This window comes from Harmonia axyridis, chromosome 4 (genome assembly GCF_914767665.1).
Source record: "Harmonia axyridis chromosome 4, icHarAxyr1.1, whole genome shotgun sequence".
Classification (NCBI taxonomy): Eukaryota; Metazoa; Arthropoda; class Insecta; order Coleoptera; family Coccinellidae; genus Harmonia; species Harmonia axyridis.
In genome coordinates, this window is record NC_059504.1 from 46,758,503 (window position 1) to 46,786,047 (window position 27,545).

General features: G+C 37.7%; 1 protein-coding gene across 1 annotated transcript in view; it reads right to left on the bottom strand.

Moving 5' to 3' along the window:
* Positions 1 to 27,545, bottom strand: part of LOC123679177 — a 71,908-nt gene that overhangs the window by 24,244 nt on the left and 20,119 nt on the right. Inside the window, exon 2 of the mRNA XM_045616608.1 lies at positions 4 to 227. Within this exon, the coding sequence (XP_045472564.1) occupies positions 4 to 227 (224 nt within the window). The remainder of the gene's footprint in view (positions 1 to 3; positions 228 to 27,545) is intronic.

The following is a 27,545-nucleotide window of genomic DNA, read 5'->3' on the forward strand; positions in this document are numbered from 1 at the left end:
TACCTTATAAGTCCCTACAGCATGAGCGCCATCGTATATGTAGAGATGATCGTTGCAGTCCAACTGAAGAAAATCGAAACGAAGCATGAATCGTTGCAGAATAGAATGTGTCTGAAAAGTGATGAAGCAATCTAGGTTGCGTTCGTTCTGAGACCAAAGAACTGCTCCGTCAATTTTTCTGTACAGCTGTTGTAGAAAATGGTTCTTACATAAGGATTGCATGGAATCTGTAAAAAAAAAATTTCTTTTATTAATTTTAACTAACTTTTTCTAGTCATGCGTAATATGCTTCTTACAACTCTCGTTATGTAATATACTATTAAAGGTTTTCATTACCAACGAATCCCCAACTTTCGTGGATAATACACTGCGCAAAAAAATTAACGCACATTCTGAAAATCTCAATTTTAATGAAAGTGAACTCTATGTTGAAAGAAACAAGACACATTCAATGGAAGAAAAATTCAGGATTTCACCGAATATTATGTGAAAGAAGAGAAATAAACAATTTTCAAAATACTGGAATGCTGATAAGTGATTTAATACTTGGTATTTCCACCCCTTGCGTTAATTACAGCTCGGCAACGACGGTTCATACTCAAAATGAGTGATCTTGAAATGTTCTGACCGAATCCTTCCCAGATTTCTCTGAGTTGGATTCCTAAGTCATTAAGAGTAGCTGGATGATTTTATGATTTTCTCAGCCTTCTATTGAGGTTGTCCCAAACCTGCTCAATCGGATTGAGATCTGAACTTCTTGCTGGCCATTCCATTCGAGAGACTTCAACCTCTCCTGAAACTCCTGAACGATGCGCGCACGATGGGATCTGGCATGAAATTTTCACCAATGTAAGGGGCAAATGGCACTACATGCTCTTCAAGAATCAGCATTCATAGCTCCATAACCAACGACCACTAGGTCTGTGCGAGCAGTCAAAGATATTCCACCCCATACCATAATCGATCCTCCCCCGAAACCAGTAGTATTCAGGAAATTGCACTGAGCATATCTTTCATGTGGACGTCTGTATACAAGGGAACGTCGATCACAATGGTAGAGGCAGAATCTAGACTCATCTGTGAAGAGAACTCTTTCCCAATCAGCCTCTTCCAATGGATATGCTCTCTCGCAAAATCCAAACGCGCCCTTCGATGGGCTGGGGTAAGAGCTGGGCCTCTTGCCGCGACACGTGGCCTTAAATCATATTCTCTGAGGCGATTTCTTATTGTCTGAGTGCTAATTTGCACCCCATGAATTTGCTCAAGCTGATTTTGAAGGAGGCGAGCGGTTGCAAACCGTTGTCTCAACGAAGAAACTCTCAAGTAACGTTCTTGAATGGCAGTTGTTACCCGTGGTCTACCCTGTCCTGGTCTTCGGACATTTATATCTGTCTCCCTAAATCGCTGCAACATTCTGGACACACTTGTATGGGAAACTCCAAACCTTTCTGCAATTCTTGTGTATGTCCACTCTTCTTCTCGCAAAACTACCGCTTGGGCACATTCCTCTTGGGTCAAATTGCGTATTTCGCGTTGCATAGCGATCGATTGTAGAAAATCAAACGAAAGAAAAACTATTGATCACTAGAATTGATCGAGAACAACTGACTTCAGAATGGAGCCAATACATTCAAAATCTGATAATCTCATCTTTTTTTATTCCTGCTGGGAAAAAACATCTGTATTGAAGAAAAACGTTGAAAGTGGATAACATATGCATGCATAATTCTGATAAAAATAATTATCATTGAGAACACCTTCAGTTGTAGAATAAATTTGAGATTTCCATAATGTGCGTTAATATTTCTGCGCAGTGTATATTGGAGCTCTAAGATGAGTTCTTCTCGTCGACACTAATTTTCTCTTCGAGTGGGAAATTTAAATATTCCTGCCGAAAAAAGACATTTCCAGGTAACCCTCCGTCCCATTTAGCCCTCCCAAATCCACCAATATCTCTCAGTTTTCGACAAAACCCCCCGGTTTCGTAACAAAAGGCGCGCAGAAAAGAATTAGCAGGTTCAGCAGGAATCGGGACAAAAGGTGAAGAGTGCGTATTGTTGAACGAAAACAAAGGATACTTGTACCCACTAGAGAACATTCACTTCAATTTTTTCGCAGACTTTTGCTTTGACGCCAAACTCTGGCCATTTGTCAGGATGCCATTGTCTGGAAGAGGGACCTTCTTCTTTCGATGTTTTGTGTTTCGTCGATAAAGAACTTGTCGGTGCTTTTTGGCAAAGAGGTGAACTGAGGTTTTTTGGGTGGATGGGGTGAATTACATCTCTTTATTGGGACGTGAATCGAGGGGAAAAATTTTACACGAGGGTGAATTAATTCCTACATTTTTCGGAATACCCCATCTGATTCAGAAAATTTTCACCAGAATTCACAGTTAATGATAAGAATTTCGAGAAAAGCTTTCATTCCGAGTTCCGACCATCCCTTTCTATAGGGTGTTTTTTTTAGAGCTATAGAACTTCAAATTGCAATAAAAAAACGATGGATTATTCGATTGACATGAATTTTATTTATCCGCAAGATAATCTTGTGGCATGACATTTTAAATATGATTTCTGGCATATGACCGCCACGGCTGTCTCGGATGTAGTCCAATCTGGACGTCCAATTTTCGATGATTTTTTCCAACATTTGTGGCCGAATATCGGCAATAACACGGCGAATGTTGTCTTCCAAATGGTCAAGGGTTTGTGGTTTATCCGCATAGACCAATGACTTTACATAGCCCCACAGAAAATAGTCTAGCGGTGTTGAATCACAAGATCTTGGAGGCCAATTCACAGGTCCAAAACGTGAAATAAGGCGGTCACCAAACGTGTCTTTCAATAAATCGATTGTGGCACGAGCTGTGTGACATATTGCGCCGTCTTGTTGGAACCACAGCTCCTGGACATCATGGTTGTTCAATTCAGGAATGGAAAAGTTAGTAATCATGGCTCTATACCGATCACCATTGACTGTAACGTTCTGGTCATCATCGTTTTTGAAGAAGTACGGACCAATGATTCCACCAGCCCATAAAGCGCACCAAACAGTCAGTTTTTCTGGATGTAACGGTGTTTCAACATACACTTGAGGATTAGCTTCACTCCAAATGCGGCAGTTTTGTTTGTTGACGTATCCATTCAACCAGAAGTGCGCTTCATCGCTAATGGACTTAGTGCGCGATACGTATTCCGCACAATACAATTATTTTCGAAATGAAATTGCACTATTTGCAAGCGTTGTTCAGGCGTGAGTCTATTCATGATGAATTGCCAAACCAAACTGAGAATAAATCACTTGACAACTGTTAAATCGGTCGCCATCTCGAACAGTAATGCCAACTCAAAGTTATATACCTCGAAAAAAAACACCCGTTATTTACTACTTCTCATCTGCCTATGAGCATTGAAATTTGTCGAAAATAAATGGAATAATCCCTTCATTCCATTAATCAACTTTTCTATTTCCCACTGTCTCTATAATCTTTTCATCACCTAAAGCTTTTTCCCTTTTATCAGGATAACCTTGAAATGATTTTACCCGAGTGGTTTTTCTCCTGAAACACGGTATAATACGCCGTGCGAGTTCAGAGAGCCTTTCCTATCGATTAAACAAGTACGAAACCCCAAAATCCTCAGTCAGAAACGTTTGCTTTGGCGATTAGTACGCATTTACTTCTGCTTTTTCACACAGAAGACCCTGCTGGGATTTCTGTGCCATTTGTGCAGGAGACAACCGGCAGAAGCCGCAGCTTTGATCTAGTGAGCTCCCTGCAGGATTTGGTTCATTAAATTACGAACCATTTCGTGACGGTTAGGGGTATTCACGGAAGGTTTAACTGTTATCGTAAAGGAAATGAAGGAATCGAGATTAAAAGTTGTTGGGCTGGAGCTGGTTCTCTGAAGTAACTGATTTAAGAATTTTTTCAAATGGGTTTTTTGATTTTTTAAGGAAAGGATACCGCACACGTTATTATTTCAATTATTCGAAAAAGGTTACAAATTGCCTTAGTAATATATAGGGTGTTTTTTTTCGAGGTATATAACTTTAAGTTGGCATTACTGTTCAAGATGGCAACCGATTTAACAGCTGTCGAGTGATTTATTCTCAGTTTGGTTTGGAAATTCATCATGAATAGACTCACGCCTGAATAACGCTTGCAAATAGTGCAATTTTATTTCGAAAATAATGGTTCTGTGCGGAATAGGTATCGCGCACTACGTCCATTAGCGATGAAGCGCACTTCTGGTTGAATTGCTACGTCAACAAACAAAACTGCCGCATTTGGAGTGAAGCTACTCCTCAATTGTATGTCGAAACACCGTTACATCCAGAAAAACTGACTGTTTGGTGCGCTTTATGGGCTGATGGCATCATTGGTCCGTACTTCTTCAAAAACGATGATGACCAGAACGTTACAGTCAATGGTGATCGGTATAGAGGCATGATTACTAATTTTTTCATTCCTGAATTGAACAACCATGATGTCCAGGAGCTGTTGTTCCAACAAGACGGCGCAACATGTCACACAGCTCGTGCCACAATCGATTTATTGAAAGACACGTTTGGTGACTGCCTAATTTCACGTTTTGGACCTGTGAATTGGCCTCCAAGATCTTGTGATTTAACATCGTTAGACTACTTTCTGTGGGGCTATGTAAAGTCATTGGTCTATGCGGATAAGCCACAAACCCTTGACCATTCAATAATAATAATAATAATAAGTTTATTCACCAAAAAAATGTTTTACATAGATAACAAAAGAACAGTTGAGATGTAAATAAACATTGAAATCCCACTAAAACTAAAGTTGCGCGTGGGTTTTGCACAGTTAAATTTACAGTATTTCTTATATATTATGTATATGATATCTACAATACTTGACATTTAACCTATTTTAGATACAACTACGAGAAAAAAAATCTAACAACAAACAAAATTTTTAAATAATTTGTGGATTTACATAATCGAGTTGACATTTTATATATTGATCCATACGATAGAACAACAACATAAACATCGAAAAAAGTCTGTTAGTCGATCAGAGATCGAACTAGATCTCTATTCAAGTTAAGCACGTAGTTTTTTAATTTTTTTTTCAACATGTAACAAGAGTTTATATTTATAATATTTATTTTTTGTTCAGAGGGCAGAAAATTGAAAATTTTTGGAATGAGGTAAGATATATTTCGTTGTCCGATTTTTGTACTACTCAGAGATGTTTTTACGTGATGTTCTTTTTTTTGCCTAGTGAAATGTTCATGATCAATATTATTCAATAAATATTTGTTTTTGTGTATATGTGTAAGTATGTTATAAAGAAATGTTTGTCTTACATCGCATATTTTTGCTAGTGAAAAAAGTAAATTGCTAGGGAAGGTTGGTTCTTTTCCATACATAATTTTCAGAATTCGTTTCTGTATCGTTTCTAACTTTCTTAAGTGAGCAGCAGCAACCCCTCCCCAGCTCAATATGGCATATTGAATACGAGATTCCACCAGAGCAAAGTAAATGATTCTCAACTGGTGAATGTCAAGTAATTTACTCAAACATTTGAATTTAAACAGCATACTTCTTAAGGTTTTTGTAACGTTCTCAGTGTGAACGTCCCATCTCATATGACTATCTATTATTACAACATTCGCCGTGTTATTGCCGGTATACGTTTGTTGTGTTTAATGTTACTGAAATGTAATATTCACATAATAAAAACACATTATTATTATTATTATTATTATTATTATACGGCCACACATGTTGGAAAAAGTCATCGAAAATTGGACGTCCAGATTGGACTACATCCGAGCCAGCAGTGGCGGTCATTTGCCAGAAATCATATTTAAAATGTAATGCCACAAGATTATTTTGCGGATAAAAAAATTCATGTCAATCGAATAATCCATCGTTGTTTTATTGCAATTTAAAGTTCTATAGCTCTAAAAAAAACACCCTTTACATTCACGCATTCGCCATTTTGCAAATAAAGTGATTTTCAAATGCAAGGAATTGAAATTTGGTTTATTTTTCTTGTTAATATTGAAATCAACAAGTGTTCACAGTATTGTCACTGTATTTCCTCTTAGATTTTATTCAATAACATATTTTTCTATCTTATTCATAAAATTCAGTTAGAACTTCATCGGAATTATTAAGTAGAAAATTGAACTAAGGATCATGTGATATCCGTTTTATCTTGAAGTGCTTTGAAGATGTCCTCTTAGATATTCGCTTGATTTATATAGAAATTTTCCAAGGAAAACTCCTTTTTTGTCCGATCTTCTTTCTTCTTCGTAACGTCACATTACCCCTCCGTATATACTGCGAAAACAAAACATCAACAAAGGCTAACCGACTGGAAAAACAAATTTCCTACAGAAAGATGCCACCTATAAATAATTCATATCTCAGTACCCTCCGGCCATATCACATTAAAGTTTCATCCCATTTTTCCACTGCCGAATAAATCAATTCACCCCAATTTTCGATAGTGTATAAACAGGGGTGGTTGTCTGCTTGTTTTGAAGCAACGGAAGATAGCTATTTTCGACCTTGTCCAAGGCGACAGGGCCAATAAATTTCTTATATGATCTACGTTATGATGTTGTGTTACATGAAGGTTCACGTGGAGATTTTTTTGTAGAACAAAAACATCTGGTTCGATAACATACATAGGCGGACAACTTTGCTTCCGCCGTTTTTCTCCGAAATTCGAGGCTTTATTGTAAAAATTTGGTTATAAATTTATGATTCCAAGTATCGTCCATCGCTAACCACTACTTCCTCTCATATTTCGGGCAGCGTACGAATCTCGCGTTGAAAAAACTGGTCATCTTTTTCATTTTTTGCTGGTCAGCCAAGCCGTGTGGCATTGATCGAAACAAGTGATATTCCGAAAAAGCAACGTCTGAAGAATACAGCGGGTGGGGTAGAACTTTTCATTTCAACGTTTCCAAGTATGTCTTAACCACTTCCGCAACCTGGGGTCTAGCATTGTCATACTGTAAAATCACTTTATCATGACTCTCGTTGTATTGCGGCAATTCTTCTTTCAATGCTCGGCTGAAGCGAATTAATTGCGTTCGATAATGATCGCCTGTGGTTATTTCAGTCGGTTTTAACAACTCATAATACATTACGCTGAGGAAGTCCCATCAAATACGGAGTATGACCTTGCAACTGTGAATATTCGGTTTTGCCGTGGAAGCATGGCCGGGACATCCCTATGATTTTCTGAGCTTGGGATTTTCGTAATGAAATCATTTTCCGTCTCCAGTTACAATGCGATGCAAAAATCCGATCCGTATTTGCCTTGCAAGCAGCTGTTCACAAGCAAACAAACGCTGTTCAGCATCTCTCGGCTTCAACTCGTACGGCACTCAATTTCCTTGATTCTGAATCATTCCCATGACTTTCAGGCGTTTTTAAATGGCTTGTTGCGTCACTTCCAATGATCCTGCTAATTCTTGTTGCGTTTGATACTAGTATTGATCAAGTAATGCCTCCAATTCTGCATCTTCGAAAAGCCTCTCTCTTCCAGGAGATCCAGACTGCTCATATCAGCAATTAATCAAGTATGCTCCGGTGGTAAACGTGTTGTCGGTTCCAACTTTCGGTGCCACTACGCAGGTTTTGAAAGACCAAGTGGTAGCGGCAAATAAGGCATCCAAGTTAGTTGTGGGGGTGTGTAAAGAAAACCTACTCTGCTTCTCCCCTCTTTTCCTACATTTAGGGTTTTTCGAAATAGACTTTACGTTTCTGAATTGTAATTGTACAAACAAAATTTCGTGAAGTTATTAAAAAAAAACAATAGAGTTTTACAGAAAAAAAAGAAAATCTCGATTTTAAATTTTTTTGATATATCTCGGGAACCATTGGAGATATTTTGGAAGTGTTTACACCAAAATACTCATCCCTTAATGGGGCTACTTTTTCACAATTTGAGCCATCCTACAAGAATATCAAAAACTGTTAGAAATACTTCTATCGGCTTTCGATAGTTCCCCTCTAAATAGTTCTAACCCTTTATATAATATTCTTTTGAGATAGAGCAATACAAACAATTATCAACTTCAAACAACAGAGCATGTGATGATGTAATCTCAGTATTACATATTATCTATTCATGAGTAACTGAAACACTATTGTTCTAGAGTTCCTTGAAAATCGAGATGGTTTTTTCAGTTATAGCTGTAGGGTTTTTATATCGTTGTCTAGGGGTTTATATAAAAGGCCGCCGGTACTTAACTATTGTTTATTTACACTATGTACAATTCAACGTCAATTGAATGTACAGCCACTGAACTTTCGTCTATTATCTGATTATTCGAGTAGATCCGTCTATATCTAACGTCGAATTATCTAACTAGATGGGTCTAATATATTTGCGTCTATCACGTCGAATTCTTTAGCCTTTTCCGTCTAATCTCTAACGTCGAATTCTTACTATGTCCGTCTATTCTCTAACGTCGAATCCCACCCTCGTTCCTATATTGTATCGTACTCCAGTCTCAAGTCTCAAGTACCTCTTCCCCTTACGTCTCCCTATATCGATAAGAACTGCATGGTCGCGTAGTTTTCGTCTCGTAAAGTCAGTAGCGTATCATTCAGTTGGGTGTTAAGAATTTGGATCCCACATAGCAATAAAACGAAAAGAAGAGGTATGAATGGGGACCAGCGCATTCGCCATTTCGCAATAAAAGGAGAGGATATCAAACAAATGAACTCCATTCTTCCCTTCAGCATGGCCAGGCTGAAAAAAATCTTGTTTCCGCTCACTTTTGGGTTATCGTAATCATATAAGGGTAGTCTTGTTATAAAATGATAAAAAAAACAATAAATAGGGGTATAATAAACCCAAATTCTAGCCTCATCAGTTGCATCTTCCGCACTGACGGGTTTCAATCTCGGCTTCAATCTCAGAATACGCGGGGTTCGTCGACCCGGAAAGCTCCGGATTCCAATTTCCCAGGACTCGCAGCCTTTCACATTTGCCCCATATTCATATCCCGGCATTATTGAATCCCGACAGGAGTCGTATCCCGAAGGATCCGGATACCATAGCCGCTCTCCCAATAGGACTTTTTGTCGACGCGGTCGGCCACAATCGCGCGGCCGAGTTTATTACGCGATGCGCTCTGGGTTCTGTGTCGTGCATTCGGTAACCAGATCCGCAAATCCGGGAATTTGGGTTATGCTTGTTAACGGAGACTCCCTTAAGCCGGTCTATGTGCCAGGATGGGACTGCTGATGCTGAATTTAAATCGCTGCAGTGGTACGTGACGCTCCGAATGTGTGTGCGTCTGTGGGCTGGCCAGTGGAGGTCCGAGATTGCCAATGCTGAGGTTTTCATTTTGTGCATGAAGGAAAGGAGAGGGAATCTTCTACTAGCTCAACTCCTCAGTTTTTGAGATTTATAATTTAGTTTATCTAATTCTGTGGTTATTCCGTTCATTCTTCCACATCTTGTAGAACAAAATCGTGCGAGAATATATCAGAAACGCACAGTTTTCATGGTTATATTTTATTATTATATGTTGGTACTCCGAACTTTCCGCCACGGCTTTATCTGTCAATTCATCAATTTGCCTTAAAGAAATCAGTTCTGCCAACCAACATTTTTCAATGCAAAAATCACTTAATGATATTTATGGAAATATTTTATTAATTTCAATAAGAATGCAATGAATTAAAGAATAGTTATTTATGATGAGCCTTCTGTACAAGTATTATACATTATTTTCTCTAATTCATTGCATTTTCATTGAAATTAATGAAATATTTCCATAAATATAATTTAGTGCTTTTTGCATTGAAAAATGTTGGTTGGCAGAACTGATTTCTTTAAGGCAAATTGATGAATTGACAGATGAAGCCGTGGCGGAAAGTTCGGAGTGCCAACATAGAATAATAAAATATAACCATGAAAACTGCGCGTTTCTGATATATTCTCGCACGATTTTGTTCTACAAGATGTGGAAGAATGAACGGAATAACCACAGAATTAGAGAAAATAATGTATAATACTCGTACAGAAGGATCATTCTACCACTCGTTCATTCAAAAACTCGCCACTTCGTGGCTCGTTTTTGAATTTTGAACTCGTGCAAGAATATCAATGCCTTCTGCACTTGTATTATAAATAACTATTATCTAACGGGTGTTTTTTTTTCGAAATATATAACTTTAAGTTGGCATCACTGTTCAAGGCGACCGATTTAACAGCTGACAAGTGATTTATTCCCAGTTTGGTTTGGCAATTCATCATAATTAGACTCACGCCTGAACAACGCTTGCAAATAGTGCAATTTCATTTCGAAAATAATGGTTCTGTGCGGAATACGTCTCGCGCACTACGTCCATTTTATTTTGTTTAGCGATGAAGCGCACTTCTGGTTGAATGGCTACGTTAACAAACAAAATTGCCGCATTTGGAGTGAAGCTAATCCTCAAGTGTATGTCGTTACATCCAGAAAAACTGACTGTTTGGTGGGCTTTATGGGCTGGTGGAATCATTGGTCCGTACTCCTTCAAAACGATGATGGCCAAAACGTTACAGTCAATGGGGATGGGTATAGATATAGAGCCATGATTACTAATTTTTTTCATTCCTGAATTGAACAACCATGATGTCCAGGAGCTGTGGTTCCAACAAGACGGCGCAACATGTCGCACAGCTCGTGCCACAATCGATGTATTGAAAGACACGTTTGGTGACCGCCTAATTTCACGTTTTGGACCTGTGAATTGGCCTCCAAGATCTTGTGATTTAACACCGCTAGACTACTTTCAGTGGAGTTATGTAAAGTCATTGGGTCTATGCGGATAAGCCACAAACCCTTGACCATTTGGAAGACAACATTCGCCGTGTTATTGTCGATATACGGCCACAAATGTTGAAAAAAGTAATCGAAAAGTGGACGTCCAGATTGGACTACATCCGAGCCAACCGTGGCGGACATATGCCAGAAATCATATTTAAGATGTAATGCCACAAGATTATCTTGAGAATAAATAAAATTCATGTCAATCGAATAATCCATCGTTGTTTTATTGCAATTTAAAGTTCTATAGCTCTAAAAAAAACACCTTTTACATAATCCTCCAGAAATAAGATAGGTAGCAAAAAATATCGATTGTCAGATAATGTCGAATGTTTTATTCCCATTGAAAAAAATCATTTTGCTGCCTAGGCTGGAAAAGTAATACTTTGCTGATTGATATGTGTTTGCTATCAATCGGAGAAAAACTGTTTATTTCGAGTCGAATTTTCGAGATTATCTTCTACTCTGTGAGCAATGACCTGAAACAGCCGCACAATCAACTGTCCCTCCTCGCTCCATCGCCAACTTGCGAAACATGAGAGTCCCCACACTCCAATTTTCCGAGCCGTTAGAGCCCGTTCTCGAATTCATAAAAAATCCGGGAAAGTCGAGTTCTGAATATGTAATTCGGGATGACGACAAATAGTCGTCGCAAGGAGCTTAGCGGGTTCCTCGAAGATCGCAGGAGCCGTATGGAAGTTAACAAGTCTGACGGGGTCACGCGTCTCCAGATTAATGGCCCGGACGTGGCCTTCTTAGGTTGCATGTAATCATAATTCGGCATCGTAGACGACCTCGCTTGCTTCGATGTTCTTTTTGCGGATGCAGGTTCAACGGTTGACGGGCTGGTTTAACATTTCGAATCGATGTTGGTATGTTGGGACAGAAATGGAATAGAAATTTATGTTCTTGCGGTCATAAATAAAAGAGAGAAATTCACCTTCTAACAATGAGAAGATGCTTCAGAAGTGAATGAAAGTGTGGAAATGAAAAATAGTTTCAGGCGTTCTGAAGTTATGGCCAAAAAAAGATATTCTTCAACTAATGCACTGCGAAAAACCAAATTGTGTCTTTAGGTTCTGACAAAAACAGAAATCCCATCAAATTCGTATGAAAAAACGTGAAGGTCGCAAAGCGATAGCTTCAGGCGTTCTGGAGTTATGGCCGAAAGAAGACACAATATAGTTTTTCAGTGCATCAGTTGAAGAATTTCTTTTTTCGGCCATAACTCCAGAACGCCTGAAGCTATCACTTTGCGACCCTTTGCTTTTTTCATACAAATTTGATGGGATTTCTGTTTCTACCAGAAATAAAGACACAATTTGGTTTTTCGCAGTGCATCAGTTGAAGAATATCTTCCTTCGGCCATAACTTCAGAACGCTTGAAATTATCGCTTTGCGACCTGCAGGTTTTTCATCCAAATTTGATGGAATTTTTGTTTCTGTTAAGGAAATCTTATCATTAAATTTGAAATTTCGCAGTAAAATGAACAAAACATGAACTTCTGACTCAGCTATCGAAATCAGCAAAAACAAATTTATCATGAGTATATTTTGTCCTCAATCAACAAGATATTATCTTTCAGATGAGATCTGATTTGCTCAAAAATTTTGAGCCAAACTGAAGTTAAAGGCATTTCAATCAGTCAGATTCCCCCCTTTCACCTACCCTTATTTGATGTCGTAAAATCGAAAAAGGCAATTCAAAAACATAAAGAATTTTCCAAGGATTACAGTGATGATATTTTTCTTCAACTTGATATGAAACATTTTCGAGTAAAATTCATTTTTCTACTCAACGATAGCTATTACGCCCCCTAGCGGTAGAGGTATGAACTTCAAAACAATTTCCAATGTGTTTTCTTGTACACTTTAGTATAAAATTTTTTACCGCAAGTCTCTACGATGAGTGGATCCTGAGATATAACCGCTTACCTCGCTTATTTGCCCACCCTGTACACACAGTACTGGCGCATTCGCCATTTAGCAACGGAAATTATCCTTCGTAAACTGCTTATTTTAAAGTGGAAGACAGAAATATGTTTTTATTTTTATCAACAGATATCTGTACCAGTATAGAATTACCGAAACGATGAATCAAAACGAAAATGAAATATTCGAAATAGAGGATATTCACTACCGTATTCAAATTACACTGGAATTGATTTATTATGTCCTGCCACTAAAACAATTTGATTTGATCCTCATTCTCCAAAACAAATGAAACTGTATTTTACCCAACTAAATCAGGAAATTCAATCATGATATAATTTTCACGACAATGAAAAATAGTAACGGTGGAACCTAAGAAAAATATTTTAGGATTATTACTCAGATAGTCCTTTTGAGGTTTTAAAAAATTCAATAACCCACTTCCAGAGCAGAATGAACGAATGAGTCTATTGTCTCACTGGGAGACTTATCCAAGAAGTTGATAAATTCAGTGGCTTCCAGAGCTCTGATTAAATTCGAAACTATTCTTCTCTGTCGGCTTTCTTGAAGCGGAAAAATTCGAGGATAATAAAAGCATATTTCATCTGCTGGAATTAAGCATCTCATTAAGGCCAATATTGAACTATTATTCCCAAGATTTAAACTTGGATATAAAATTGGAGACATAATTGGCTGATTACAAATTATGGAAAAAAACACAGACGTAGTTTAGGAATTTTAACGCTCTAATTGATCATATACTTTGAATATACTGTAGAACTTTCGAGTCTTCAAGAGTACGCCTAGCAGAGCAGTTTATGTTAAGATGAAGCGCTGGATTTGTAACAGATTGAAAATAGAATTTGTATGTGTCAAATTTTCACAACAAAATGAAGTAATTCTTTGAAATATACAATTTTTTTCCAGTAAAACCGAAAATACTCATGGAAACAAAACATTAGTCGATCCTTTCTCTTCCTTTCGAACGTTATAAAAGGTTTTCCTACAAGAGGTTTCATGCCAATTTATTATGGTGAGTTATTATAACTCACGTTGCTAATAGATACTATTATTTGCTGAAAAGTAATTGAATAATGAATATATATGTGGGATCCGAATTCTTAACACCTGACTGAATGATACGCTACTGACTTGACTATACGAAAACTACGCGATCGATCCTAAAACGGTGGACCAGGCAGTTTTTTATCGATATAGGGAGACGTAAGGGGAAGAGGTACTTGAGACTTGAGACGGAGACTGGAGTACGATACATACGAATGAGGGTGGTATTCGACGTTAGAGAATAGACGGTTAGAATTCGACGTGATAGACGCATATGATTCGACGTAAAATATATTAGACGCATCTAGTTAGATAATTAGACGTTAGATATAGACGGATCAACTCGAATAATCAGACAATTAAACGATTAAGAATTATACGAAATAAAATAACTTCAATAGTTCGATAGACGAAAGTTCAGTGGCTGTACATTCAATTGACATTGAATTGTACATAGTGTGAATAAACAATAGTTAAGTACCGGCGGCCTTCTTCATATAAACCCCTAGACAACGATATAAAAACCCTACATATATTTCAATAGGAGTAGATAAACACTATTTTCGAATCGAAAAAAGAAAAAAGGAGTATTATATCAAATTATATTCTAAATAATTTCAAGTTGATAACCAAAACTAATAAAATTCGAGAAGGATATCGAAAAGAATCAACCATAATTTTTGTTTTGAGTTATATTTAGTTTCCGAATGTTATTTTTTTTTAAGTTTGAGTTTATAGGTATTTGTACCTCTACTCTTTTTGTAACAAAAATAATAAATAATAAAATAATAACTAATAATTCCAAGAAAACAGATACTGTAGCTTTATTCTACGGATCAAATTGTCAGAAAAATTCAAAAATGCAATTCAACATTATCAGTCAACGGATTTATGGCCGACACAAAACGATTTTTCAACACAATACGTCATCGACAACGCATCGCAGAAAACATCGGGCTGTATTTTTTCGATTTCGAAACAGAAATTCGTGCCGTCGACAGCGTCGCACATTCGACGTGTCCCTTTCAACAATGCCGCATTTTCGACAGTTTTTAGCTCACTATCTCCATTGTGCGCCATAATTGATTTGATTTATAGACGCCCAGAAACGCGTCCTACTTCCGTTGGGTGGCTATGCCGACTGATATGGGTTCTCGATTGGAAATTAGACCGCCATTGTTGGGGCGGAAGCCCCTGGAAAAGGGAAAATTCGAACGGTTTCGATGGTGATGTCGATTGGGGGGGATAAAGGGGCGTACGGGGATATTTTAGATTATGCCTTATAATGTGGACTAGAAGTGTAGTTTTCAGCGCATTTTAGCGATCTTTCGTCGAAGAGATCATTCTATCATTTCCTCACGATATAGAGTGCATCAACTTGAAAAGGTACCACCCTTAAGAGGGAATGCCACCACTTGCCTTCTCAGCTCATAAGGAAATCATAGATTTTTTCGCTTACAACTACCGATTTTCACTGGGTTTTCACATAATTTCTTCAAACAATAACTTCCATTGTTCAAAGACAATATTTTAATTTGCCAATGAAAAAAAGAGAATAATTATAATAATATAGTTTATTCTCGATAAACATTAATCACAAAGGCGTGAGCCTGTACGTGATTTGTAATACAACTTATAAAATTAACCATAGCCAATATAAAACATACAAACTTAATAATAATTCTAATGTGACAGGAGTAAAGCTTCACTTAGGATCTTACATAATTAATGGTTCCAATGACGAAACGCATCAAGACAAAAAGGGGTCTCTGGTCTCTCATCTACAAAATAGTCGAACTAATGATTAAGTGTAGGGAAGGTTTTCATTCGATAGTGGTAATTTCAGAATAATATTTTAAAAATATATAACGATCTTTCATTATGGGTTGATAATTGAATTAAAATATTCCCTTCCTCTTTCACTTACCCATTTCTTCAATTCAGTTCTACGTTTTTTAGGATTTACTATGTTGGCAACCTTTCGTTTTTCGCGAAAGAATTGATGATATGTTCAATGTACTGATATCTTTTCAAAATATTCTTGAAATAAAACCTACAACAAATATTAGGTGTACAACTTTGCTCCCGCCGTTTTGCAATAGATGGCTGTAGCGGTGAGGGGTAGTCGAAATAAATAGATTGTAAATATCATACGATAAGCTTATGTATTTGTATACAGAACGCCATCGAAATATTAGTTGATTTATGTTTGCATCATAAAGTTATTCTCGATTAAACATGTCAGCTTACGAGCCAAATTCTCCTCATTTGCGGGAGGTTTAAATGTTCTGCTTTAATATGAAAAAATCTGCGGCTGAGGCTTATCGCATGCTCTCAAATACCTATGGTGAGGCCGCTTTTAGTGAAAGAACATGCCGAAAGTGGTTTCAACGTTCAAGAACGGTGATTTTGACGTCGAAGACCAGCACGGCAGTGAAAGAGAGAAGGTTTTCAAAGATGTAAAATCGGAGTCATTACTTGATCAAGACTCGTGTCAAACGCAACATGAATTGGCAGGATTATTGGGAGTCAAGCAACAAGCCATTCTCACACAAAAGGAAATTGGGTGCCGCACGAGTTGAAGCCGAAAGATGTTGAACGACGTTTGTTTGTTTGTGAACAGCTGCTTGGAAGGTCAAGATGGACGGGTTTCTGCTTCGCATTCCGACCGAAGACGAAAAATGGATTCAAATGGGCCATTCTTCCACGTCGACGGCCAAACCAAATATTCACAGTTCAAAGACATGCTCAGTATTTGGTGGGACCAGCTCGGCGTAGTGTATTATGAGTTGAAAAAAACGACTGAAACAATCACAGGCGATGGTTTTTGAACGCAATTGATGCGTTTGAACTGAGCATTGAAAGACAAACGGCCGCAATACAACGAGAGTGTATTCTACAGTATGATAATGCTCGACCCCACTTGTTTCGGATCACTTGTTTCGATCAATGGCACACGATCTGGCTGACCAGCACTTCCGGTCTTAAAAAAAAGTAAAAAATTGGATCGATTCGTGGATCGCTTCAAAAAATTACCAGTTTTTTCAACAATTCATACGCTGCCCGAAAGATGGGATAAGTAGTGGCCAGCGATTGACAATACTGAATGAATCATGAAGGTATAGCCAGTTTTTTAGAATTAAGCCCAGAATTTCGTCAAAAACGGTGGAAACAAAGTTGTACTCCTATGTAATTACAAAAGAGCTAAAACTTCAATTTTGTGAAAAAATAAACACTATTTGGATAACTCGAGGGTTTTCCTCTTCCTAAATATGGCAGTTTTATTCATTAACTTAGCCACCGATATCGAAATGTGTTTCGTCCGAAAAGAGTTCTTATCAAGAACTTGACTTGGAATTGAAAAACTACTACTTGACTCGAACTTGTGTTGCCGTGAATCCCTAAGAGTAATGAGTATTCGAAAATGATGGATTCTTGCGTCTTTTGATTAATTACAAGATAAATAATTTATTGGCATGCAGACAAATTTTCAATTCTGGAAAAAGTACCTCCATGAGTTAGACTCGAACCCGCAACCTAGGAATCACTGCTGGATCAGTGATCAAGCGCTGGACTAGTGATTCGGAGGTTGCGGGTTCGAATTCAGCTCGGGGAGGTACTTTTTCCAGAATTGAAAAAAGTTTGCCTGCACGCCAATAAACTATTTATCTAGTCATGAGTATGTAAACTAGGAGAATAGTACTTGACTTGGTTGATTCAAATGAACGAGATTGACTTCCAGATCTCAATACAAATTGGCAGCGTAGGCCACCAAGACGAATTAATCAAATCCGTTCACACGCCTGACAAACCTCTAGTATATCGAAACCACCTCCAATACTAATCCCAAACGATGAAGTTCAGGGGTCTCAAACACACGCCGAATTAGCATGGGGTGAAGATCCATTTCGTCCAAACCTAGGCCATGTCGTCATTTCCCCCCTCTCCCACGATCTCATCCCACAGGATAACCGCTTGCCCGTAATTATATTGTTCTCCCGAAGTTCTAATTGAGTTAGAGCCAACAACATACAGATACGAGCCGGAATCGGGCAGATCGAAATCCAGTGGCGTAGAGGCGGAGCTTGATTAACGACTATTTCGGAATTGTGGTGTTGCAATGTTGCCGGATTAACTCAACGTGAAATTTTCTTACTCTCTCTCTATCTTCCTCTCTTCCTATTCCTCACTCTTTCTATATGACAGCGATTCTGGGTCACAATGAAATTCTAAGTTCAATGAATGCTTCAAAGTAAATTGTTGGAATCAGTTGAAGTCAAAATGAATTAATTTTTTCATTGCCAATATTTATCTTCATATACGTATGTCGAAATAAAAACCTCAAAGATATTCTCCTGAATGAAATCTGTACTGCCTCATAAATACTTGAATACCCTCAAAATACCAACTGATTGAAGCAACTCATACCAAACGGGGCATCATCCATTTCAAGGTATGATACATGCGCATAGATAAAAATCTCTGCAAAAACCTTGTCCCCGTATAGGTGTAGTGACTGGTTTGAGTATTTTTTTCCACAGAATATTTAGATTTCTCTTTACCAACGGTTGACGACTTTATAATTAAATCTGAAAACTAGAAGGAAAAGAACCAGAAAGGAGTGATAAATGTTAGTTTCCATTGAATTGATGAGAAGTTAGCAACCCATTTTATAAAAGAATCTGAAACTGAATGGATAGTTCGGAAACCAACATGAAATTTATAAATTGGAGGAGTATGCATACCTAGCTTTGTGGATACCCAAAAGGCTTTCGACACCATAGATCTCGGAATAATCAAAACAGCTTTGCAAAATGCCAGGGTGGATTCAAGATATATCAAAATTGCCGAGAACATATATGGGAGAGCAACGACACAGTTCAAAATCGATGGTAGGATACCTTAGAACAGAGAAATGCGCCAGGGAGATAATATTCTTCAGATGTAGTTCACCTTGGTTCTGGAAGAAAAAAGGTATTAACATCGGAAGCATCATACACAACCATCTCAGGTTCGCCGATGGTAAAGTTGTCATAGCTGATAGTGTCACAGAACTGAAAGAAATATTACTCGAATTGAACCTGGTAGCGACCAATGTGGGACTTGAAATGAACTTGAAGAAGACAAAGATTTTTAGTCTGAAGAACAATAATGATTGCGTTTAAAATAACGTCATTGCCTGTATGTTAATGTTGGTTACACTATAAATCTTGGAAAGGAAAACCAACACGTGGAAAAAACGAGGCGAATAAGATTGGCTTAAGCTGCTTTCGGTAGATTGGGACACATTCTGAAGATTCTATAACCCATGCATGTAGGCTTGGTTAATCGATCGTCTAGAGGTATGATTCGATTACCTGGCCTTTCGTCTTCTTCTCCGTCACTTTGTTCGGGTTTGTAATAATTGAACTCTTTTTAATTATTCACATATATTACGAAGCCACAATTACAGTACAAACACAGTTTATACGGTACTGAATTTCGTCTTCAACTCTAGTTTAAATTACTCGAAACGTCTTCGATATGTCACGTCTTCGTCTTATTACAAGTTTCGGTCGCCTCGTCTTTAACTCGTTCGTGACTCGTCTTAATCTAGTCCGCGAACCGTCTTTTCGTCTTACGTCTTAAGTTTCAACCGACTGAACTAACTCTTACTTCGACTTTGACCGAACTTGAACTCTACTCGTCTTCGACTTAACTTGAACTATCTCTCGACTCGAACTTACTTCGTCCCCTGACCTCAGCTTACCCCGTCCACTCTGAATATCCTTCCCTCTTTCCGGCTTGACCACCTTAGGGAAAGTACCATCCCCTAGTCCAATAAGAGTTTTGCCGTACCGCCCACAAAGATCTTCGCGGATTCCTGGAAATCGATTATTCTCGAAGAACTAGAACCTGATACACAGATGTGACACATCTGGTACAATCTTCTTGTTCACGAACTTTCCCAAACCCAGTGAGTCTCTTAAGATTTACAACCGACATGACACATCTTCGACACCCCGAAGAATTACACATCCTTTTTACATTATATGTACAATAACAATTCGTTCCCTGTAAATTCATTGAAACTATCATGCCCTCAACACTTGAACAAACTAATAGGTCTCCAAGCATCCTGTTGACCATCTCAATTATTTACAGGGAACAATAACTGGATCCTACATACATACTACTTGTGCAAGAGTATGGTCTGAAAACGATGAGTTCGGCCAAATCTTATAAAAAAAAACTCAAAACGAAAGAAAGAGTTATGGAACGCCGCATGTTGGGTATCTTCTAACGTGACAAAAGTTGGAACGAAAATATAAGGAAGTAGACCTAGGTTAGGGAAGTAATTCAGGAGGAGGCTGAAATGAAGTGGATTTGGGCAGAACATGTAGCTAGAATGAAAGGAAACATATGGGCTTATAGAACAACCTTATGGAGACCCCAGACAAACAAAAAGAAGCGTAAGGTGTCAACAGAAACAATGGGTTGACGAAATAAATTTGGTGATCGAGACACAACATAATCATGGAAATGTTTAAGAGAGTCCTATGTCCAGGAGTGGATGAAAAAGAATAAGAGGGACTCTCTGATCACTTTCAGCGCCATCTTTGAATACGTTGAATATTTGTTTATATTCATATCATCATTTTGAACTCTCTGCAATGAAAATTGAACAATCAATACTTGTTAAGAATTCATCCATTGTCATTGTGTAAGAATAACCGCAACTAAGCCCCGCTGACGAGCCGTCACTGTTCAGTAACCACAAAGCTCATTAGGAAGAGGAAAAGGAGAAAAGGGACGGTGAGAGCAGGTCTATTGCATGGCTATGACCCGATAAACAAGGGTCATAGCCATGCAAATCACCAACGGATAGGAGGAAATTGAATTTCGAGTTTTGATCTAAACAAAAAACTGTAATTGATAACTTGCAGGTTAATTGAATCCACCGCTCTGGATGCATGCGTGACCGTAGGATTTAATGGTAATCGGAATCGGTATTCGGATCAATGAGAATTCGTTCGGAATTTCTGGAAAATACTTGTTAAGAATGAAACTGCTATTGAACGGATGATTCCGCATACCAAAGATATATGAACGAGGTTTGAATTGAATTATAAAGGGTGTTTTTTTTAGAGCTATAGAACATTAAATTGCAATAAAACAACGATGGATTATTGGATTGACATGAATTTTATTTATCCGCAAGATAATATTGTGGCATTACATTTTAAATATGATTTCTGGCATATGACCGCCACGGCTGGCCCGGATGTAGTCCAATTTGGACGTCCAATTTTCGATGACTTTTTCCAACATTTGCGGCCGTATATCGGCAATAACACGGCGAATGTTGTCTTCAAAATGGTCAAGGGTTTGTGGCTTATCCGCATAGACCAATGACTTCACATAGCCCCACAGAAAGTAGTCTAGCGGTGTTAAATCACAAGATCTTGGAGGCCAATTCACAGGTCCAAAACGTGAAATTAGGCGGTCACCAAACGTGTCTTTCAATAAATCGATTGTGGCACGAGCTGTATGATATGTTGCGCCGTCTTGTTGGAACCACAGCTCCTGGACATCATGGTTGTTCAATTCAGGAATGAAAAAGTTAGTAATCATGGCTCTATACCGATCACCATTGACTGTAACATTCTGGCCATCATCGTTTTTGAAGAAGTACGGACCAATGATTCCACCAGCCCATGAAGCGCACCAAACAGTCAGTTTTTCTGGATGTAACGGTGTTTCGACATACACTTGAGGATAAGCTTCACTCCAAATGCGGCAATTTTGTTTGTTGACGAAGCCATTCAACCAGAAGTGCGCTTCATCGCTAAAAAAAATTATGAAAATCGGGAACAACGGCATATAATTTTCGAAATGAAATTGCACTATTTGCAAGCGTTGTTCAGGCGTGAGATTATTCATGATAAATTGCCAAACCAAACTGAGAATAAATCATTTGACAGCTGTTGATTCGGTCGCCATCTTGAACAGAAATGCCAACTCAAAGTTATATACCTCGAAAAAAAAACACCCTATACAAGAAACCAAAGAGTGTAGTACTGGATCAAAGTTTCTTCTTACATTTTTTGCAACTACCAGTGGTTCTGGTGGAAAGTTCCATAAGAATTTTACTCTGTAGCTTTGTATTCAAAATTAGCGTATCACTTGATGAAAACTTCAAATTGGAATATCTGTGCTTAATCTAAAGAAATCGTCATTTTTGTTTGTACCTCCAATTTAGGAACACCTTAAATATGTACACAAGATATGATTTATAATGATGTCATTATTGTAATACAGTTCTTAAATTGCGCCTCATTTCGACAAACATAATGAAGTCAAAAAATTATGGCGATGTACGTAAGTATATGCATTTCACTTCTCAAAGACATAAAGCCACCACTTGTGAATAATTCGAGAAATTTTATGAGATAACAATGAACAGTTGAGTAAGATTTCTAGAGGTTTCATAATAAAAATTAATGATAATGAGTTTTTCGATGAGATAAAAGTGTTTCAACAGGACGAAGCCACATGCCGCAAAGCTCCCCAAGTTCAAAAGTATTCCAAACGCTCTTCCGCTGATACCTCTCACAAAACGAGTGGTTTAATTCCCTTTTTTGCCTACTCTCTCTTCAATTACCGCCTCATCTGCATAAAAACCTTCCAACTACCCCGTATAAATATTTATAAATCCCAGTCCGGTGTAATAGTCCAGAAACAGAAGAATTCCCTTGCCGGGACTGATAGCGCGAATTGCAGAGAGCCCCCTCTGAAAAATCGCACTTTCCAGATAATGCCCTTGCTGAAAGCCGAAAAAAATGCATTTTCAACCGGAATGAAAAACGCCCTCTCGACAGATTCGATTTTTATGCAAATGGGACAGGCTACCACGTACTCCAGCTCTGATGGACTTGTTTAATGAGCCATTATTCTTCTCCTTCTCGCTTTTAATTCGGTCGATATTATCCTCGGGAAAATAGACGGCGTTTAGGGGCGTAGAATGCGGGGTGGGTTCTGGGTAGTTGAGCACCTTTCGTTTTTGATTCAATTCGTATTGAATTGAATAAACATTGAACATCGGGAAACGTTTCTTAGATACATTGACCAGTGGCTTACCCAAAGGGGGATATTTGCCCCCAGAAGGATTATCCATTTTAATTATTTTAATTTATTATTATATTATTATTTTTTTAATAATAAATCATTGAGTCACAACAATCGTAAAAAAAAGATATCAACAAATTTATCGTTTCATAATTTACATACGGGATATAAATGCCAAATTGAAGATCAACAATCGCGTAAAATCTCATTATGAGTAAGCAAACTTCTTTGGAAAACTTCTTCAAAAGTGTCTGTAAAATCAAAGGACATTGGAAACGAATAACCAATATTTTTTTCAGTTATAATTCTTTATTCCCCCAAGGCTTATGTCTGAGTACGCCACTGACTTTGACATGATCAGGCTCATATACGGAGGTCGCTAAAAATAAATCCGCTTTTCAAATATTTTAAATTCATTTATGGGGGGTTTGAAAACGAAGATTTCATACATTTTTGATAAGAACTGATAATACACAATTTGTGATTACACAGGTCAACATACATTTTAGTCTAATATTTCAAATGTTAATTATTATTCAATAAAGTAATAATGAAGTATGGAAAAGGTTTGTTACAAAGCCTCCTCGATTTTAAAGAATAACAAAATAATGAATATGTCTCCAAATTGAGGCATACTTCCACAATACCGAAAAAATAAATGGAATAGAATTGCCTTAAAACACCCTGCAGATATTTGAAGGTTTTAAATAGGAAGAAGAGTTTTGGAAAAAAAATATACCTAATGAAACCATCTTTCCAAATATTTTTCTGGGAAAAAAATTGACAGCGCCGCGGACTTTTTTCAGCAGAATTTGACTCGTACAAATCACCATTTTCAGAATAAGAAAATATAGTCAGGCGTTTTCGAGAAAATAGGTCACCCAGATAGGTGAATCACCCTGTACGTATTCATATTTTTCATGAAATATTTCAATGTATTTCCAATCCAATGTTCACATATAATAATATAATGATAGGGAATGTTTATCTGACACTAACAAGATGGTTGTTGAGGCAACGATAAGAGCTTCATGGCATTTGACAACCTTCTATTTACAGGTGGCAGGTGTTCAAGTCGTAACGACTAGATTGGAGACAGAATGACGTATTCGTGAAAGGAAATTCAACAAGAGCCTTTCCGCGATATTCAGAGGAATATTTAAATACATAATGGTATGACAAGGTTATAAAATTAGTTATTTTCAAAGATTATTTTTTTTACACCTACAGTATCAATTATTATACAGCATTAATGTTCAGAAATATGCTTAATTTTGGTAGTTAATGAAAACTCCCAAATCATATAAATCCTCTATGAAACGATCTTATTCTTTCAATATGAGATAATGATAAACAATCAGTAATTCAATCTCAAATTTAGATTAATTCGGGAAACAGGAATGAGATATTTTAAGGATGAACTTACATAATCAACACAAAATTTGAAATGATATATGTCACACAGCTCGTGCCACAATCGATTTATTGAAAGACACGTTTGGTGACTGCCTAATTCCACGTTTTGGACCTGTGAATTGGCCTCCAAGATCTTGTGATTTAACACCGCTAGACTAATTTCTGTGGGGCTATGTAAAGTGATTGGTCTATGCGGATGAGCCACAAACCCTTGACCATTTGGAAGACAACATCCGCCGTGTTATTGCCGATATACGGCCACAAATGTTGGAAAAAGTCATCGAAAATTGGACGTCCAGATTGGACTACATCCGAGCCAGCCGTGGCGGTCATATGCCAGAAATCATATTTAAAATGTAATGCCACAAGATTATCTTGCGGATAAATAAAATTCATGTCAATCGAATAATCCATCGTTGTTTTATTGCAATTTAAAGTTCTATAGCTCTAAAAAAAAACACCCTTTAGTTTAAATGCAGCCGAAAAAATCATCACCATTGCGAATTAACTGGAACAAAAAAGCATCTAAGAAGGTAAGTAATTCGAAACAATAGGCGTGTATGGTCCCTCGACATGAGCAAAGCATGAGTGATAAGGCATGATAAATGAAGAAATAGAATTTCTTTACAGACTCGTGCTATGACTATTGTTTATCATGAGGTTTAGAGTTATTCGAAAAAGATATATTTCTTTCAACATATTTCTATTCCTCAACAACTTTCTTAGGTTGCTTTAATGTCCTGGGTTTTTGTGATCTCAAGACAGCACTAGCCCTATGCAATGCTTCCTTAGTCACATTGGTACGGTAACGATCACTATTCAAGAGATTCTCGAGTTTGTAGAGAGACCTTCTTGGTCCAGATTTGGAGGTTGTTTTGATTGTCCTCTCTTTAGGCTTTAGGCTTGTTTTTAAGGTCTCTGACAGACTACGGTCAATCCTTTGTTGTCAAATCCATCAACTGTCTTTTTGTGGACAATTCCATCATACCTGTAGGAGTTCAGGTTGGTGAGGTTGCTAGGTTCTGTACTGAAGGGTTTGTTGATATTCCTCTTCTATAGGAAGAGGCATTATTATTCCTGATGATTAGATGAGAATAGATATTAAATATATTGTCATTCTCTCAAAGTAAGTTGTAAATCCATTCGAAGAAAGCCATTATCAGACACCCCTAATTTCCATAAAACCGAAAATAGATTCCAGCGAAATTCGGCTTTATAGCCCACGCCATCAGCAAAGGACGAACTTCAAAAGCCTCCATTATTCAATGCTACAATATCGCGGATTAAAATTCAAACGCAAACAGATCTCCCTTTTTGCGCGGCTGCCGGGCCGCATTTGGCTGTTACGCTGTTAATGGCCATCATGAAATTTAATAGGGAAAAATGTGATGAGGAAACCGCCACAGAGGCCATGAATAGGCTCGATTTGCAACGGCAGTTTGGAGATAGGAGAGCGGTCATTGACACTGCGAAAAGTTTGTATTCGGATATTTTTTGTGTTGTGTATGGGCAAAGTGAGTGTGAGGGTTGTATACGAATGGACCTAACGACTGATATCATAGAATTTCTAGCTGGTTAAACATCGATATTACATGGTTAGGTCGCCCGTGTATAAGTATAGGGTGTTTTTTTTTCGAGGTATATAATTTTATGTTGGCATTACTGTTCAAGATTTCGACCGATTTAACAGCTGTCAAGTGATTTATTCTCAGTTTGGTTTGGCAATTCATCATGAATAGACTCACGCCTGAACAACGCTTTCAAATAGTGCAATTTTATTTGTTGTTATTTGCTGAAAACTGATTTATTTCGAATAGACCTTTATTCTCCCACACACAAAACATTGTCATGTTACATTCAACAAGTTAAGAGTTGATAGACAGGCAAGACTGTTGACGATGTATGTATCTAAAATATTTATTGCTGTATTGCTTGTCCCCTGACTCTCCTAGGCTTCCATTAGCCTTAAATTTTTATATACTTGTCCAGATTTAGAATCATTTCAAATCCTAGATTGCCTGGATTCCTATGGTGATTTATTTTCAAGACATTTCATTTCGACAAAATGGTTCAAGAATATTACGAGACTGTCAATGCATTATACAGTTATTTAGATAAAGGCAGGTAAGTATTGACCACAAGAAGAAAGCTATAATTTGCTGAAAGAGCCCAAGCTATTGATGAATCAATCAAGATATCAATCAGTAGTTTTTTACAGAAATTTTCTCTCAAATTTCATTCGATCCACTCCGTCTCTAGAAATATCAGGAAGTTTGAGCTAGCTCCATTTGTATCCAGAAAAAGACTTCCTCAACATTTAAAATCCTCATTTCCGACCAAACTGAGCAGACGGAGCACCAGACTGGCTCTGGATCGATCTCCACCAAAGTTCCTCCGCGTTGAATTCCAAGTTTGCGATGTAGCAAACCGTATTATTTTTATGTCGCACTTCCTTCCGCATCAGGGCGGACAATTTAAAGTTTCTCAGATCTCGGGGCCATCTGAAGTTGTTCTGTAGAACTCGAAATGGGAAAATGTGGTCCCTGAAGTGGTCACGTAGCCTAGACGATGCTTCAGATGTTCATTGAGCTATTTGAGATGGGAGGATGTTGGGATTGGATGGATGTCTAGTCTAGAATCTAGATTATTGAGGAGATATACGTATTTGACTTGGAAAAATTCAATCGCATGGATATATGGGTTTTCCAATAAAATCGATAGCTCTGTACGCTTGTGACGTTGTTAGACTCCACAATTTTGAGCCATGCTTGACTGGGGTAAGTAAACTATAATATACACTGCGCAAAATTATTAACGCACATTATGGAAATATCAAATTTATTCTCAACTGAAGGTGTTCCCAATGATAATTATTTTTATCAGAATTATGCATGCATATGTTATCCACTTTCAACTTTTTTCTTCAATACAGATGCTTTTTTCCAGCAGGAATAAAAAAAGGAAAGATTATCAGATTTTGAATGTATTGGCTCCATTCTGAAATCAGTTGTTCTCGATCAATTCTAGTGATCAATTCTTTCGTTTCTACACTCGATCGCTATGCAACGCGAAACACGCAATTTGACCCAAGAGGAATGTGCCCAAGCGGTAGTTTCGCGAGAAGAAGGGTGGACATACACAAGAATTGCAGAAAGGTTTGAAGTTTCCCATACAAGTGTGTCCAGAATGTTGCAGCGATTC